At 36.3% G+C, this 19,406-nt stretch overlaps 1 protein-coding gene across 1 annotated transcript in view; it reads left to right on the plus strand.

The window, feature by feature from the left end:
• Positions 1-19,406, plus strand: part of LOC306884660 (sodium/potassium/calcium exchanger 3-like) — a 72,521-nt gene that overhangs the window by 12,830 nt on the left and 40,285 nt on the right. The window contains exon 2 of the mRNA XM_079440725.1: positions 5,353-5,493. Coding sequence (XP_079296851.1) covers positions 5,353-5,493 — 141 coding nt within the window. The remainder of the gene's footprint in view (positions 1-5,352; positions 5,494-19,406) is intronic.

The raw sequence follows: 19,406 nt of genomic DNA on the forward strand, positions 1-19,406 counted from the left end.
TCCACAAGTCACCACATGTGCATTTTCAATCTCAGTGAGGGACTGTCTCTTTAATGGGGTCTCTCGCAGAGGTGCCTTGGGCTCTCTGGTGCAGCTGCATGCTGTGACTTTCACATTCATTACATAGAAATGCCTAAAATACTTCTGCAGAGTATCTCAGACCCTCTTGTGTTAATATAAATGTTTAAGGAGAATTATAGTTATCCACATGCAATGAAACTTAATGTAAAAGCAATGTTCTTTTTTTAAGTTTGTGCCTATATCATCAGTATATTCTTTATCTCATGCATATTTTATTTTTTATTCTCTGCACGTATACTGATGTGTTTCAATTAGCCGTGATCATCTGAGCGTGATGTCGTCACTGTTCTCCTCTGGTCTCTGTGGTTACGTCACATCTCCATAGTAACTTCCTGCCTCCGTGTGTGTGTGCAGTGTGCATTCTGGCTCGCTGCACAGGTAATGCCATTTCTGTGCAGCATGTCAGAGAGAAACACAACATTTCCAGCGAGGCTGGCACAATGAGCCAGAGCTTTGCTCACTCTAATGGAGCTGCTACTTTCCTCTTTATCATGCGTTTGAGGATAAAACCTACATGGTTAATTAGCCAATTCATTGCGTTTTAGCCCTGTAGAGTGAGAAATAAAGACTCAGAGCGAATTCACTAAACATTTGGGGTACTTTGGTGTGCAATAACAGCACGTACCTTAGCCTATTTACTAACCAACCATAGTCCATTTTAACATATTTAACATTTAACTATTGGCATTCCTTTCTGAACTTTATTCACAAACTCAATGCTATATGCTTTCTGAAATTAACATTGAATTTTATTTAAAAGAGATGATCATTTTCAATTGATCATGTCAGTAGAATCAAATGATATACAAATGATGAAGTTGTATAAGCACACTTTTACCATTCATAATGATAAATTTCAGAATTTAGATTCATTTATGGTACCATTTTATTGCTGATTTAAAATACTGAAACAATCTGTTTTTTTCCATTCAGTTTGATAGGCAATTTACTTCCCAGTTAAATACCATGTATTTACCAAGATTTACTTATATTAATAGAAATGCAAAAAAGTGTGTCACCTCCTAAAAAAAAAAGGAGTCTCCAACTGGTAAAGTCATTGTGTCACTGCAGCTGCTGTTAGAAACTCCAGTTCCCATAGAAACAGCCAGTGTCCTGAGAAACACGCTTAGGACTGCACCTGCACATTGGCTGGACCAAATTGAAATATGAATTTTTAAATGCTATTTGAGCAAAATAGTGTTGTAGTCAAGATCACCTAAACCGAGACCAAGTCGAGACTGAGACCAGAGTGCGTTGAGATCAAGACAAGACCAAGACTTTAAGGGTTTGAGACCAAGACAAGACCGAGACCAAGGCAGGATGAGACGAAGTCGAGACCGAGACCGACCAGCATTTGAAAGATCCACATTTACTGTGAAATATCTTGAAAAAAATAATAAAAAGTTATTGCAGGGGTGAATTTTATTATGTTCAAGAGATTCAAGATTCAAGATTTTTATTATTATTTTATAGGAATTTTCCTATTAAATTGGCAAACAAATATATTTACAATCTAAACAACTTAACCATCTTTATTCAACACTTATTTTCTGTGTTTTATCATAAGACTAACATATTACTATTTTGGTGTAAGCAAAAATGTGAAACATTCAACATTTAAAATGCAGACAAATGTAAATACCCAAGATATACAATGGTTGTGAAATGTTTAGAAAAAGTACGATATTTAAATGTTTCTTCTGCTCACCAAAACAGCATTTATTTGATCAAATATACAGTAAGACATTAATACTGTACAATTTTATTACAATTTAAAATAATTCAGTATTATTCAGTAATAATAATTAAATAATTAATAATAATTGAGCTCTAAATCAGCATATTAGAATGATTTCTGAAGGATTGTGTGACTGGAGTTATGATGCTGAAACTTCAGCTTTGATAACAGCAATGAATTACATTTTAAAATGTATTTAAAGAGAAACCATGGTCCCACTTTATATTAGGTGGCCTTAACTACTATGTACTTACATTTCAATTAATCATTTGGTACAATGCACTTATTGTGTACATGCGTGTTTTTACATTGTACTTATATTTTTTAAAATACCTATATGTCATTACATTTGTAATTAATTTCTGTAATTACATTTATATTTACACTGTTGTCCCATCCCTTACACCGTAACCCACCCTTAAACCTACCCATACCACCAAACCTGTCTCTAACCTTACCCGTATCCCACCTCAATAGCAGCAAATGTGTTTTGCAATACAATATGACCACAATAAGTACATTGTACTTATTTTTTGATGTAAGTACATAGTAGTTAAGGCCACCTAATATAAAGTGGGACCGAAACCATTGATTTCAATTGTAATAATGTGTTACAATAATACAGTTTTTACTGTATTTCTGATCAAATAAATGCAGCCAGCAAGTGAGCAAGAGACTCCTTTCAGAAACATGAAAAATAGTTCATTACTAGTTTCCCCCAATTGTTTTGCATTATGGTCATTTATGTCAAATTGTTATATAATTAAATTAAGTAACAGCAAAATTAATCTTTGCACTGCAGGGTGGCACAGAGGTTGCATCTGAATTGGTACAATTACAACTGCATTTATTCAACCGATTCGTGCAAAGCAGCTGATATGTTCCAATATGGATTTCTTTGAAACTATTTTCATTGCAGAAATAAAAGTAGCCTAACAAAAGAAATCAGTATAGAAATATGTTATTTAGGCTATTGCATTTGTAAGATTTGCATCCAATCTCATGATGTTCACAAAGACAATGCACTTGCAATTTAGTGATATCCAGACAGTTGTGGTCTTGACCGGTCTTGAAGTAAAATGCCAAGTCCTCTTAGTCTGAGACCAAGACAAGACCGAGTCCAAATGCAGTCGAGACTGAGACAAGAAGAAGACCTTCAAAAAATGGTCTTGAGACCCCAGACCGGTCTTGAGTACTACAACACTAGAGCAAAAGAAATAAAATTGAAGGGATAGTTCATGCCAGTATTGTAGCTGATTTGAAATACACGATTTTAAACGTGAATTTTGAAAGTTTTTTTAGATGAGCTGCCCAGAGGCATTGCAAATATGGCCACCGATTGAAATGACTTCCCTCGAAAGGGACTTTTACTGACTAGCCTCAAAGGGACTTTGGCAATAGTCTGCTGCATCCTCCACAACCCAACACTCAGAAATGGCCAGCAAAATCAAGAACTGCAGTGAGCAAAATTGCATTTAGCATAGATTTTGTGAGCACATTTTTGCCGCTACCTAATTTACATAATTCCTTTAGTGAATTGGGCACTAAAACAACAGAGACAGCGTGTTCAAATAAGCGGCATGATGAATTCCCCTTTGAAAGATGGAAGGATCATATACCGATGAAGCATCTGTGTGGCTCAGTTTTGTGCTTTGTTTGCTAGTCTCTCATGTCCTGGACAGATCGCTGCTGTCTCTTTACTATGAGGAAGACACTAAGGTGTCACATTTTCCAAAAGTGTCACAACCGTTTTCACTTCACTACATGATTCTTTTGACATCTCAGAGGGTGATGAATTATTAAACAGTTTCCACTAGGAATGTCAGTGTCTGGATCGGTTTTTCCTTTTTTGTCTTTTTGTTGATAAAGACAAACTCAAGTTTCCTATCAGTGCCGAAGAAGAACAGGGTGTTCTGACACTCCTTACAACCGTATCCCAGTTCTGTATCACCGTTCGCATCACATCACAATGTCAAAATGCGTTACATCATAATGCACCCCTCAGCCCCGAAGCCCCATGAGTGCTGTTTTTTGATAAATATAGAGGTTTTATTTATAGCGACTGGAGTGGTAAGTGAAAGGAGTCGCGCAGGGAGATGGTAGAGCGGAGTGAAGTAAGGGCAGAGACGCTTGAGGACAGAGCAACCCAGATGACAGTGCTGCCAGAATAATCACCCCCTCCCAGACCAGACAGGCCCAGGCCAAGGCGCTGCCGCAGGAGCGTTCGCCGCGTGATGTCACTTTTATTACGCTTCGGCTTCACTCCGCACCACAGACGGCCCTCATAAATATTCGCCAGCTGACTTCCGGGGCTCTGCTGCTCACAGTAACACAAATGAGAAGTGGAGCCTGTGAGAGTTTAACAGTATGTAACACATTCTGGCTCACTGTGTCCCTGTGAATGCAGTGCGAATAGGAGATATCACACAGTAATACTGGGCTGGACCGGTCAAACCTGCCCAAAACAACACTGCGATGAGCCCAACTTAGAGCCGTGAGTGTGAGACTCTGTGTTGAGGATTTTAGTTTGTATAATAACGCTGGATAATAATAGATTGGGAAGAAGTTTGTAATTCTTACTTTGACATTCAAGGCCCATGCATTTCCAGTGGCCATCACTCATTTTTATATGTTCAGAAAGGCAGATGTTTCATTAGCCATCTCTGGTTGCGAGTCTCTTGGAGGTCTGTGGATACAAGCGACTACTTAATAAATGTAAATGACTGTCACACTCACACTGTCTTTTCCATGTGAATATGTATTTGTGCTGTCCAAATTACATTCCGTATACAAACTGGTCTGCATTCTCTTTTACATAGTAGCTATTTGCATTAAGTGAACCCCAGAAAAAATGTTTGGTTACAGTCAGCTTTGCAATATGTTTAGACTTAATAAACGTATTGATTTGATCAAAAGATTTTTACATTACTACAAAAAGTTATCTTTCTATTTTTTTCTATTCAACAAAGAACCCTGAAAAAACATATAATGGTTTCATAAATAAATAAATATGCAAGCAGCACAACTCTTTTCAACATTCATTTTTATAAGAATTTTTTTCTTGAGCAGAAAATCAAGGATCGTGTGACGTTGAAGATTGGAGTAATGGCTGCTGGAAATTCAGCTTTGCCATCACTGGAATAAATTACATTTTAAAATATATTAAAATAGAAACCAGCTATTTTAAATGTAATGATATTTCACAATACTGTATTACTATATTTTTTGAATCTAATATGCATGAGAATAAGAGTCTTCTTACAACCCTGAACGGCAAATAAGACATAAGAGGTAAAAAAGTGCCAACTTAATAGAAAGTAATTATTTTTATGACTTTTAATACTTTACACATATTTGTCATATATTTATTATTATTTGTGTAATTTATTTATGTTTTATAAATGGGTCCCTTGTAAGGTGATTGTAATATTTGAGGGTTTGTTTCAAGTAAGACAATTTGTCATGTCAATTGCAACGGAAATAGGTGAATCTAGCCGTGATTAATGACGATGATTTTTCTACGTGTTTTACAGGTTATGGCATCTCCAGTCTCTCATCTGAAGATAGTGAGAGGTGGGAAAGCCGCAGGCTGCTGCAGGACTTTGACATTGACAGCAACTACACCAATAAAGTGCAGGTTGGGCCTAATGCTGAAAAGAACTGCACACCACCTGGTAAGAGGTTTAGCACCACACACACACATAAAAAACCTCACACAGTCTACCAGCTCTTTTGGTTCAATAGCACGGATGAAACAGGAAAGTTATTGTTTTTCTAAGGAACTTAGTATGCCAGATGACTAATGTCACAATGGAAGCAACACCTCAATATGATTAAGCAAGGAGTCAGCAAGAAGTTTCACTTCTGAAAATTAGTTTTTACGGGTAGAATTTCCATATTGGAACGTGTATTGGATTGTGAACTAGGTTCTGTGAACCTTAAGATCAAATGATGTTTTCTAAAATGAAATAGCTATTCTCATGTCTTTTATTTGTTCTCCTCTATTTTGTGAGTCCACAGATGTGTTAGTCCTGTATCAGGACTATCAGTAAGTCAGACACTAACTCTTTTTTTGCGTATGAGTGAGTAATCTCGCTGACACAGACTTTGCTATTGTTTCTCTTGGGACTAACTGGCTAGAGGACATAATGTGTGTTTCAAACCATAGAGACCTGTGAGCTGTGACCAGTTCAAAGGTTAACAGTGGGTTTCTGGGCAAGGCGAAGACTGGACATGTCACCTATAATGAAGACATTAAGGCTTATAAAAGTATTACTGCTCTAAGAAAAGTCAACTGAACACAACTCTATCAGCTGCTATGGCTGAGTTTGATGTGAAATTTGGTTAATGTCTGTACAAGATCCCATGTTAAACACATTCACACCCACTTTTAATTTCTGACAGAATTAGTATAAACAATTTGACGTTTCCAATCTGTTCCTCATTATTTTTCCTCATTGTTATTCATTGTTTATTTGCGCGGTTGGTGTAGATCTACTGTGTAATTCGATGCACTAGGCTACATTGTGCTCCACACTCTTGGACAATGTGAAGAGGCCGATTAGAACAGGTCTGAGGGAGAGGCGAGGATGAACAAAGGGGTCATCGATAATGTGTGGGTCTATTGATTGACCGTCTCCCTCTTCTTTCAAAGCTCTCCTCATTCCACCCTGCAATTTACTGTAGATGGGATCAACTACAGCACACTGTTAGTATCTGATTCCACTTCACTGCTCAGTTTGCTTGTTGTTTAGGAACTTCATACATGGGCTATATGTTTTTAGTGGCACCAAAAACATTTAATCATGTACAAATTCCTTTATATTATACAACAAAATATCAAATCCACAGGCATTCATTCATTCATTAAAAAAGTATATAGATATATATATATAGCATAGACCGTAATAGCAAAATTAGGAAATTAAGTGTAAAATTAAAAACCTAAAAACCATTTGATTTCAATTGAAAAAAATAGAATAATATATACACAACCATTTATAGGTTTGGGGTTGGTACAATTATTTTACTGTATTTGAAAGAAGGTCCTTATGCTCACCAAGCCTACATTTATTGATAATTAAAAATACAGTAAAATATAATACGGTATGTTAATACAAATATTTTTACAATTTTAAATTCTTTAAATTGTAATTAAGTCTTTTCACACTTTTGATCAATTTAATACTTTCTTAAAATCTTATAAAAGTCAATAATAAAATAATAAAACTATTAATTTATTTTTAAACAATCTTGCTGACCTCAAACTTTTTAATGTTATTGTAGATTCAAAATAAGACAAAAATTGGATAAGTAATGCAAAAATGGCTCCAAAAACGTTCATTGTTGAAATGATTTGATTTTTATTTGTATGCAGAAGCCACATAGTTTGAAATTTTGGTTTCTAATGCAGTTAAATAATGCATATATTTTTAGTGTCCAAATACTTTGGGGCCACTGTATGTCATAAATACTGTTATTTTATATCCTTTGGCATGACTTTTATATTTTATATGTGGTTAAAGTAGAAGAGGAGAGTGTTTTAGGCTTGAGGGAAACACTTAATCTGCAGTGAATACAGAGGAATGTCAAGTCTTATGGATGGTGAGATAGAGCAAAACTTATGATTTGACATCTATCCAGAAATAAAACAGCAGGAGGTAATTTTCCATGGGGAGCCATTGTATCTGCAGTGAGCTCAGTGTGTAACGGCCCAGCTCTGCTGTTATGAGGTGTAAAGCGAGCAGCTTTGCGTCCGTAACACAGCGTGGCCTGCCTGCTTTTGTTTGTGTTTTTTTCTGTGGGCGGATTTGGGTGAATGTTTCCAAGTGGGGTCCTGGTGTTTTAGGAGGCTGTGTTTCTTGCCAAGCATCTCCTTGATCTCTCCGTTAAAGAGCGAGCTGTGCTCTTAAGCTCTCGCTCGTGTCCAGATGCCCGCTCCCCCACCCGTCTCCAAAACTAGCCTGGCGCCTTGGCACAGGTTGGGGATTTCCTTACTCTGCTGTTTAAAACTATTCTTCCTTTAATACAGCTGTAGAAGTCTGCACATTACACTAGAGAATAAGTCTTGCTCATCTCCTGGTTTTTACTGCACATACACAAGTGTTGGGAATGACAACACTGTTTAAATGTATGAATGAATGCCATAAATTATCATCACAGACTGTGAGAATCAATCTCAAACAAGAAACTTGGGTCCCACTTTATATTAGGTGGCCTTAACTACTATGTACTTACATTTAAATTAATCATTTGATACAATGCACTTATTGTTAACATGTTTTTACATTGTACTTATATTTTTAGAAATACCTATATGTAGTTACATCTGTAATTAATTTCTGCAATTACATTTAGAATTACACTGCATGTAGTTACATCTGTAATTAATTTCTGCAATTACATTTAGAATTACACTGTTGTCCCATCCCTTACATCTTAATCCACCCTTAAACCTGTCCCTATAACCTTACCCATGTCCCACCTCAGTAGCAGCAAAAGTGATTTGCAATACAATATTACCACAATAAGTACATTGTACTTATTTTCTGATGTAAGTACATAGTAGTTTAGGCCACCTAATATAAAGTGTGACCGAAACTTGGACATCAAGAGTTTAGGCTATTTTTTACAAAGTGATATTAGACTGGAGACCTATTATGATGCTGTTAACAAAAAGAACTTGTTTTGCCCTTAATATTACTACTATATTCACCAAGTTTGCATGAAATTAATTAAAAGCGATACTAAAGACATTTATTGTGTAATATTTATATTTTCAGCATTTATGAAAAAATTTATGTGAACTTTCTATTGAACTTTGCCTTGAACTTTGATTCCTGATCATGGTTTCCACAAAAATATTAAGAGCACAACTGTTTTCAACATTAATAATAATAATAAGAAATGTTTCTTGCGTCGAATCAGCATATTAAAATGATTTCTCAGTTTTGCTGTAACAAGAAATATGTATTGTATAATATGTTTTTAAATAGAAAGCCCTGATTAAATTTTTTCTTTGTTTTTACTGTCATCAAATAAATAATAACATTTTCATAAATGTTTTGATTATCATAATATTGAATAGTTATTTAGTGTACATGTAGTCATTTAATTTTTCATGTGCTCTTCCGTGAATCTTCAGGAGTTCTGCCTGTGCACCAAGCCTCCTCGGCACTTCCTGAATATTCACAAATGCATCACAACAATCAGGCAACCCGTCATTAGCTTGATTACTGAAGCTAACGAGCTGTTAATTATCTCTTCATCCATCAACTCCTATTGTCTGTCACACGGTATTTAATGTTGCTCAAGCATTAACAGTGACTGACTGGAAGCCATGATAATAGATTATGACCTTTGAACCAATTTCAGCAACATTAACTTTACCTAAAAAGTTTACCCACTGGAATTGATTTTTTGACAAATCATTGATTCAAGTTAAATACTTCAATATAGTCATTTGATAAAAATAAATAATTGATCTGAACAATTACAGCTAACCTATAAATTCTAATTCACTATTAATTAAAGTGTTTGCATTTGCCATTTTCTTATATCTTATTATATTGTGTTGACTTGCTCTAACTGTGTGCTCCTGTTTTTGTATTTCTATGTACGCAGTTGGACATTTGGCTAGCAGATGAGTCATGTGACCTGACCTTTGGCTTACGGCAGAGAGAGTGTGTAGGACTGCTCAGCTGAAATGTGACTACACATGGAGGCTCGGGCAGATTATTAAATTGCCTGCTCTCACCTTTTGTCACCTGTCTATTTTCTCTTTGTTTCCTCATTGTGGTTGCCATGCTGATGTCAGGAGGACCACAATATGGTTTTTATTTTTTAGTGCTCAGCCGATATATTTTCTTTTTACATTTCTGCTGTTTAGTCACATGAAAATTCTATGAATAATCTAAAATACTTTAAAGACATAGTTCACCCAAGGAATATTAACTAAAATTAAAACATAAAAAAATCATTACTTGAAATAAAATCAACAATAACAGAAATAAAATACAAAAAATAAACTTATTTTATTTCAGCTAGTTGCCAAGGCATAATATCTTATTTTAGTTTAGTTTAATTCAGTTTGAAGTACTAAAATAACTAAATTATAAATAAACATTAAAACTGATGAAAAATACTGTTTTACCCAAAAAATATAAATTCTGTCATTGTTTACTCACCCTCTTGTCATTCCAAACCTAAATGACTATATTTATCTTTATTTATAAGAATGTGTTGACTGTTTTTGGCCATTCACTGAAAAAAAAAATACCTCACTGACTTAAATTGTACAGACAAAAAAACGACAAATTTCACATTAGCACTGTGGGTTTGATTATAAATGTATAGGATGCAAAGACAATAGCAAAGAATACAGTCACATAAAAGCCATCAGACAGAGAAAGGACACCGGAAATGAATAGAGATGTCCAGAAAGAACAAGAAACAGCGATTAATCAGTGGGACGCCCACTACTACCCTGCGCACACATTCATATAGAAAACAAACACGGCGCATTATGAAAGATGAACATTCTGCATGCAGCACACAGCTTGGTCATTTAACCACTTTCTACCACTTGAACTTCATCCAGCTGTTTATGGAAAGCTGCAAAGCGAATGAAGTTTCTCTTTTTGGTTCTGCACGAATAATAAAAGCCTTTATCCTCCTCCACATAGTCAACATTTTTTCCTCTTGTGTCAGTCATATTCGTGCTCCTCTAATGAAGCAGAACTGCTTACTTGTCAAACCTCTGCATTTATTCTACAGTGTCTACTGAAGACACATGGATGCGGTCAGTGTTCTCATATGAACTCATGATTTGGACAATGCTTTTTGTACAGCATGTTGTGTGCTCTTAAATGGCCTTTGTTTACAGTTTACACCTCCCTCACCTCAAAGGCTCAGTTTCAGATCTCTTTCTCTGGCTATTTGAGCTGCATTTGCACAATCAGAGTAGAGAAAGCACTGAAAATGTGCTTACCGTGCGCTTTACCGAAACGCCAATATTGCAGTTATAAACACAGCTTGTCTCTCTCTTTTGTACTGTCACTCACTCTTTCTCTCTGTTTCTGTGTTTGCCTGTCTGTTTCTCCATTTTAGTCCTTGCTCCTACAGACATACACACTATGAATGCACCATATAGCATATTGGTTATTGACCATTATTAGACTTTTTCGGTTAGAATTTTTCATGGTTTTGAAAAAAGTCACTCAACAGGTGTGCATTTATTTGACCAAAAATACTATAAAAGCTGTAATATTGTGAAATATTATTACAATTTTAAAAAGCCTAATATTAAAGTCTATTTTAATATATTGTAAAATATCATTTATTCTTGTGATGGCAAAGCTGGATTTTCTACAATCATTATTCCAGTCTTGAGTGTTGCATGATCCTTCAGAAATATTTCTAATATGCTGATATGGTGCTAAAAAAAACAAAAAAAAAAGCCATTTTTAGTATTATCAATGTTGAAAACAGTTGTGCTCTTTAATATTTTTTTGTGGAAACTGTGATAATTATTTTGATTAATATAATTTTTGAAATAATAACCTTTATTTAAAAATATCAATATTTTGTAGCCTTATCACTGTTTACTGTTACTTTTTATCAATTAAATACTTAATTATTAATAAAAATATAAATTTCTTAAAGCATCATGCAGACCCTACTAGAGCTAGTTTATCAGTCGATATTTAATTGTGCATGTTCACTTCTATTTTTACTTTTATCTTACTTTTTACATTCAGATTAGTCTTTAAAACACTAATAATCTAATAACACTGTAAATGTAATCTTAAGCAAATATCAACATTTGCGTGCTGCACATTTGAATGTTATAATGCTTGAATTCATTTAACGTAATTGATTTTCGAATGTAATTGCTTTTGTGTTTATTCAGACAAATGTTTTTAGCAACAATTATCAATCTGTAAGATGAAAAATTGCGGCCTGTGCTATTAGTGGGTGCATTTTATTCTTGTTTAAATTTATTTATTTATTGTAAATATTTTTCCCTATACTGGGTAGAACATGATATCATCTCCATGGAGACCCACAGATCTACTTCCACTTTGCTTCAAAGCCATATGCTTTGGTCCTACCTCCCTCCAGACACAAGTACAGAGCGGAGAAAGAGAACCCTTAAGATGCTTTTTTGTTTCCATGTTTTACCTTACCCATGCTTTTTCTCACAGACTCTCTGAGCAACCATCAGACAAACAAGAAACTCAAAGTAAAAGCGCATCACTCAGAATAAACAGAGGCTTTCTCAGGAGACGTTCCCTGGTGGCTCAACCTGGATCTTTTAGACACGCTCAAATAGATATTTGTTGTCCTCTTCACTGTGACTAACCAGGTTTTTCCTGTGACTCTGCTCCCTTTGAGGAGAGATTTCTGGGAAATGCTGAGGCAGAGGATATGAAAAAAGAGAAATGCTTCATGTGAGCCTGATACCCAGAGGGGATGTTGTTTCTTTAAGTCCAGGCAGGCTGGAGTTTGTTAAAGGTGTGGAAACTCTGGTTGAAAAGGATGTTGCCATGTGGTTGCTAAGGTGTTTTTAATGAGTGTTAGCATGTGGCTATGCTGTTGCTCAGATTAATCTGGCCCAAAGTCTGTATGATATTCTCATCCCTAGATTTGTCACTTTTCAGTGTCAGTTTATGGTTATATTTTCCACTTTTTTCATATCTACCAGGCAAGAATCATAAATTCCACTTATCATCTCCTCACATATGGGATGATTCATGCGGCAAATTATGTATATTTATAATATAATTATGATTTGAAAAATGTGTTTTGGGGTTGGTATGATTTTTTTATGTGTTTTGAAAGAATTCTCTTATGCTAACCAAGGCTGCATTTATTTGTTCAAAGAAACAGTAAAAACAGTATTATGAAATATTATTACAATTTAAAGCTGTTTTCTATTTGAATATATTTCAATATGCTGATTTGGTGCTCAAGTAACTTTATTATTATTACCAATGCTGAGAACAGTTATGCGGCATATAACTAGAAAGTACAGCAAAAAGTACAGCATTTATTTGTAATTGAAATATTTTGCATAGATGTCTTTACTATCACTTTTGATCAGTTTAATGCATCTTTGCTGAATTGAAGAATTTTTAAAAATCTTACCTTCCCCTGTCTTTTTAGTATCGTTGTACTTGCATTATTGTTCCATTCTGTTTCATGTGGGAATAGTATTGTCATTTCATTAAAGCGTTACCAGCGTGTGTGTTTAGAGCTAAATAAAGCATGCATGTAAGTTGAGTGTGTGTTTGATTGTGGTGTTGTGATGTAACTCTAAATAAAGAATGGCCTGCGGACAGTAGACTGAAGACAGTGGTAATGTGGATTCAGGAGGATGCACTGGCCCGAGGAGCTCTGTCACATGTAGAAGAGAAGGTCAGAATGTGCAAGACTGTGTGTGCGTTTGCGCACATAAGGGAAGTTGTGCACATTTGTACAGGAAAAAGATATTAAAAATCACAATCGAGGATGACGCACATACAGGTGCAGTATTTTAAAGCAAATAATGCAAAGTATCTATAATTGCAATTTGTATGATAAATTATTATAAAAGGAAATATTAGTCAAGTGCTGAAGTGTTTAATTTCATTTTTATATTTTTGTTATTCTGTACTTATTAATGTCTTACATTTAAAAAAAAAGAATTGTAAGGTATTGGGCTGAATCTGAGTTACCTGTTTTACTTGGAACTGTTTGATATATTTTGGCAAGACTGATATGAAAGTTGCTCATATATTATCTCCTGCTATCTCAGCACTTTGATGTCTGAATGCATTGGTTCACCTCTGAAAATGACAGGATGAGTAGATGCACACAAACACATTGTTCACACACATGAATTAGCTCAAATTAATGCAGATGGATTCTCTTACTTTCTGGATGTACACAACCTAACAAGACTTTACATGTCGTGAGACTTACAGAAAAAAGACGACAGTAAGAAAAGGTTATTGTATTGAGTCCAAAAATGTTCATCCCTTTATTAGAACATCTTTTATACTTTAATGACTTAAATTACACATTATATTATACATTGCCAGCAAGTTGAAGCTGGAGGTATGATCTTTCCACTGTGTTTTGTGAGGGGATGTGGGATGAGGCGTGGGGGGGGGGGGGGGTAAATGTCAAATTACTCAGCACAATGACGACGAAGCCTGCTACACGCGATGTGTCGCTGCGAATCTGCATCTTTCGCTCTCTCTCTCATTATCTAAGGGGGAATCTGTTTTTGTGTATGTGGGTTTGTATACACATTTGAGCTTTGCTATGAATGGATATAGAGACAATGTTGCAAATTCCCCCAGTTCCTGGAATAGTTTGAGAAGGCCAACATCAAAACATGGCAAGCATTGTAATCATTCATGCAAACCTGAAGTCATAATCTAAAGACTCAGCCAGAAAAAGGTCTGACATTGCATCTTTGTTATAGTGCATATGAGAAGCACCATTACTCTTTGCCTTCCAGGCGTTTATATGACATCCACACCTGCATGAAATCAGGCTTTGCATCATCTTTGATGATGAAATGTTGGGTCAGGCTTAGGCTTGATTTACTGTAGCTGTAATCTCATCTCACAAATATTTGCTTCTAGCTGTCAGAATCATTCCCCAAAGCAAGTCCGTTTCTGAAGAAAAGCAAGCCATGTACTGGAAAAACATACACTATTGAGCTTTTTTGAATGAAATCCTGTAAGACTACAATTACTGTCATTTTGAACACCTCAGTTTATTTAATTCTTTAATTGATGTGTTTGTTATTAGTGGTACAGAAGATCATTGAGGTCAAATAAAATTGAGATGATGTGAAGTCAAATGTACTGTAAAGTGTATTGTGAGCATAATGTGTAGCCTAAAGAGTTAAGAGTAATGTTGAAGAGTATAGTTTGCCACATATAGAACATAATGGGTCTAGTGTATAATTTGTAGCAAATTGCTACAGTGTGGATCACTTTTCAGTGGCCTTGGTTCTGGAAGTGTTTGAAAATCAGAGAGAAAGACTAAGTTACAAGACTATGTACTTAACGACTTTAATGGGGAAAGAACTCAAGTTCAAGTTTATTTGTATAGCGCTTTTTACGATACAAATCGTTGCAAAGCAGCTCTACAGGAAATTCAATTGCCACAATATATTTATGTATTGCAGAACCTTAATATATTTAACTTATGGCAAAATTTGATAATTCTGTATGTTGTCTGAGCCTTGGCATCCTCTGAGGTCCTCTGATGGGTTGGCATTATCTTTTCTCAGGTGTTCGGTCATCTCAGATCATTTAAGGGTTGGATCCAGACTGAAGCTTCTGTAATTCCTAGTTACCACGGGATTTTAATTATAAGATGTGTCTTTAATCTAGATTTAAACAGAGAAAGTGTATCTGAACACCAAACGTTATCAGGAAGGCTATTCCAGAGTTTGGGAGCCAAATGTGAAAAAGCTCTACCTCCTTTAGTGGACTTTGCTATCCTAGGTATGTGGTTTCTTAATAAGAGGCTTAATAACCGCCAGCTTGAATGGTTTTGAGACGTGACCTAAAGATAACGATGAGTTAATAATATTGAGAAGCGGTTCTTCTGCTACAGGTAAGGTCTTTCAGTAGTTTAGTGGGTACAGGATCTAATAAACATGTTGTTGGTTTAGGTGCACTGATACGTTTATTCAGCTCTTCCTGTCCTATAGTTGTAAAGCACTGCAGTTTTTCTTTGGGTGCGATTAATGAAGCTGAAATACTAGACGCAGTAGAATCTACATTTGATATTGTATTTCTGATGTTATCTGTTTTATCAGTAAAGAAATTCATAAAGTCATTACTATTAAACTGTGAGGGAATATTTAGATCGGGTGGCATCTGTTTATTTGTTAATCTAGCCACTGTGCTAAATAAAAACCTTGGATTGTTTTGGTTATTATCTATGAGTTTGCGGATATGCTCTGCCCTGGCAGCTTTTAGAGCCTGTCTATAGCTGGACATACTGTTTTTCCACGCAATTCTAAAAACTTCCAAGTTAGTTTTTGTCCATTTGCGCTCAATATTATGAGTTTCTTTCTTGAGAGAATAGGTATAACTGTTGTACCATGGCACAGTACATTTTTCTCTAACCTTTTTCAATTTGAGGGAGGCAACAGCTTCTAATGTATTAGAGAAGATAGTGCCCATGTTGCTAGTCATGTGTATTTATGGGTACACAGAGCAGTTGAGATAAATCAGGCAGGTTATTTGTGAATCTGTCTTTGGTGGCTGGAACAATAGTTCTGCCCGGACGATAACGCGGAGCCATATAATTAATATCAGTAATACGTAGCATGCACGATACAAGGAAATGATCAGTAACATCATCACTTTGAGGTACGATATCTATATCGGTAAGAGAAAATCCATGCGATATAATTAAATCTAGCGTATGACGTTTTGCTTGACTCCAAAAGAGTTTATTAGGTCAGTAAACGCAAGTCCTAATGCATCATTCGTATTATCAACGTGAATGTTAAAATCTCCGACAATTAGCACTTTATCAACATTAACTAATAGATCTGAGAGGAAATCTGCAAATTCTTTTAGGAAATCTGTATATGGCCCTGGTGGTCTATACACAGTAGCCGAGAGCAAGAGATAGGAGAGATTTCTTTTGTATATCTAACAGTGTAACATTAAGCAGAAGTAGTTCGAATGAGTTAAACCTCCAGTATCCTGTTTTCTGAGTAACATTGAGAATATCACTATATATTGTTGCCACACCGCCGCCACGACCAGTCTGACGGGTCTCATGTTTATAACAGTAGCTTGGTGGAGTAGACTCATTTAGACCAACATATTCATTTGGTTTAAGCCAGGTTTCAGTCAGGCAGAGTACATCAAAATTATTATCTGTGATCATTTCATTTACAATAACTGCTTTGGGTGCGAGTGATCTAATGTTTAGGAGCCCAAGCTTTAAAAATTGTTTTTGTTCATTTATTTTGCGTTTTTCTGGTTTAATCACGATCAGATTTTTTTTTAGATCCTGCATTAAATTTATATTTTGACCTCGCTATTCGGGGAACAGACACAGTCTGTATAGATTGGACAACGCAAGTACTTCTATCTTTTAAGTGGGTAGAACAAAAGTCATCATAGCAGTTCTTTGAGAATTGGCTTACTAGTCAGATGGAGCGTAGCGTCCTGGAGATGTTGTCCGACAGGAGTTCCGCTCCGACTCGGCTGTGGTGCAGGCCATCAGCACGGAAAAGCCTAGGACGCTCCCAGAAAAGATTCCAATTATTAACAAAGAGCAGTTTCTGTTCTTTACACCATGACAATAACCATTTGTTTAAAGCAAAAAGTCTACTGAACCTTTCGTGTCCTCGTTGTTACGTGGGAAGCGGTCCTGACACGGTGATCGTCGTCGCGGGCGATGTGCTTCGTACCATCTCGATCAGGCTCCTGAAGTCCCTCTTCAGTGTCTCCGTCTGCCGCAGCTTGGTGTTGTTAACCCCCGCGTGCAGGACGACAGCACCGATGCTCTCATCGCCCATCAGGATCGCGGGTATCTGCGCAGAAACATTGAGAACATGAGCACCGGGGAAACAGTGAGTTTGCACTTTACCTTCAGCTAACGTAGCACGGACATGCCGGATGATGGAGACTCCGACGATCACAGCGTCGTGTTCCGTCTCGCGGAGGGGAGCGAAGCGGTTCCGGGTGGAGATCTCGAAGACCAGAGGCGGCGGAGGGGGAGAGGTCGTCGCCCGGGGCCTGGCTCGCATCTTCCGCTGCTGGTGCACCCAGGGTCGTGGATCTGCTTCTCCACGGCCTCCAGCTCCAGCTGCACCGAATGCAGCTCGAATGTGTCCTCACCTGCACTCAAAGGTAGACACAAATCCGCCATTTAAGCAAGTAACAGTGAAACAATGGTAATGTGTGTGAATAGAGTATTAGCAATCTAAGCGAGATCGGCAGCAGCTGCCTTTGCTAATGGGCTATAAGCTAATAGCAGACTCGAGAAATCAAATTAAAACTAGTGATAACAAGGCGCTCTGATTGGTTTTGTTTTAGAATGCTATAGGGGATATATTCACACGTTATAGAAACGAAATGATAGTGTATAAAATTGTTTTTAAGATTAAAATAGACGATAAAGTATCAATTTGGAGCTCAAACTCAAAACACGCAGTCACAAATCAGCCTCAGAGAACAAACTCCAATCTTATGAAGCATTATGAATTGCATAATTAAAAGAATGAAGAAATATAAAACTACTTATTTAAATATTTTGATTATATGTAGAAAGAATATATTTTGTTTATTAAAAAATAAGAATAAACATATAAATATGTAAGTAATTCGAGAGCATAGGGAGTCTCTATAACATAATTTGCAGTGCTTCATTCTCGCAGTTCTCTGATTGGTGGAGACTTCTTTGCAGAATCATGGATAATGTAGTTTTTCGATTGAAATTCTGCTGTTAAACTACACATGATTATTTAATGCTGGCTGATGGCTTCAACAAAACCATACATCATCGATTAACAGCATCATAGCCCACAGCAAGGTTTATAAACTATTGTTAAAATCAATTATCTTATGTAGACAATAAAAGGGATTTTTACCTCCACAACCTGACTGTTATAGTTTTCACAGTGTATAATGTGTAGAAAGTGGTATATAGTGTGTAAGATGTAGCATGTGATGTAGCATGTAAGGTACTGTACAGTGTGCAGTGTACAGCTCATAGGTTGTAGCATGTAGCGTACTGTATATTGTGTAACATACAGTATAGTGTAACTTCTAGAGTGTAATTTTAAGCATGTATTGTACAGTGGTTAGGGTCACTAGGCTCTAGCATATACATTTTCTTTCAAAAAGTGTTGTGTAGAGAATGCATGTGTAGCTGCATACAATGTTCAGATCTGTCAATTATTTCTCACAATAAACCGGTGTATATCTTCTATGGAGAAAAAAACACTGCATAGCATGTCTACTCACACAAACAGCAATGACACACACCCCTGAACACACACACATCCACCCGCCCACCCACCCACATTTCCGCAGATGTTGTGTGGCAGTGGTTTGAGGTTTTCTTGTCTTTTTTCGTGGGTCTGTGTTCTGACTCATGTAGTGTACCTGCGAGCCGAACCCATCTACAGCTCTTTCACAAACCAGAATAATGAAGCAACTTTCCGCATAGCAGCCTAGGACGCGTCGCTCTCATTGTATCAGTACTTCCAGGTATAGTAGTGGCGTAATTAGATATTCTCATAAAATGTTGCTGTTATCGTTAACATACACATTAACACTTAACAGTGTTACATTATGAAGTGTCTGTAAATTATGGTAGATAACAGTGTGAATTAGCTCTTTTTCATCTCAGTGCAATTCTCTGTGATCTCGAGACTAAGTGGAAACCCAGGAACCACCACCATCGTTGAGCCTTGTGACATCTGTGGGGACGTTCTCATCAGTGCTCGAACATCTAATTGGTATTTCTCGGCATGATTTGCTGTGTAACCGGACCAATAAATCACAGTTAACATAGACATCTTTGCACACCATTAATCTCATTAATACGG

This window comes from Barbus barbus, assembly GCF_936440315.1.
Source record: "Barbus barbus genome assembly, chromosome: 18".
NCBI classification, from domain to species: domain Eukaryota; kingdom Metazoa; phylum Chordata; class Actinopteri; order Cypriniformes; family Cyprinidae; genus Barbus; species Barbus barbus.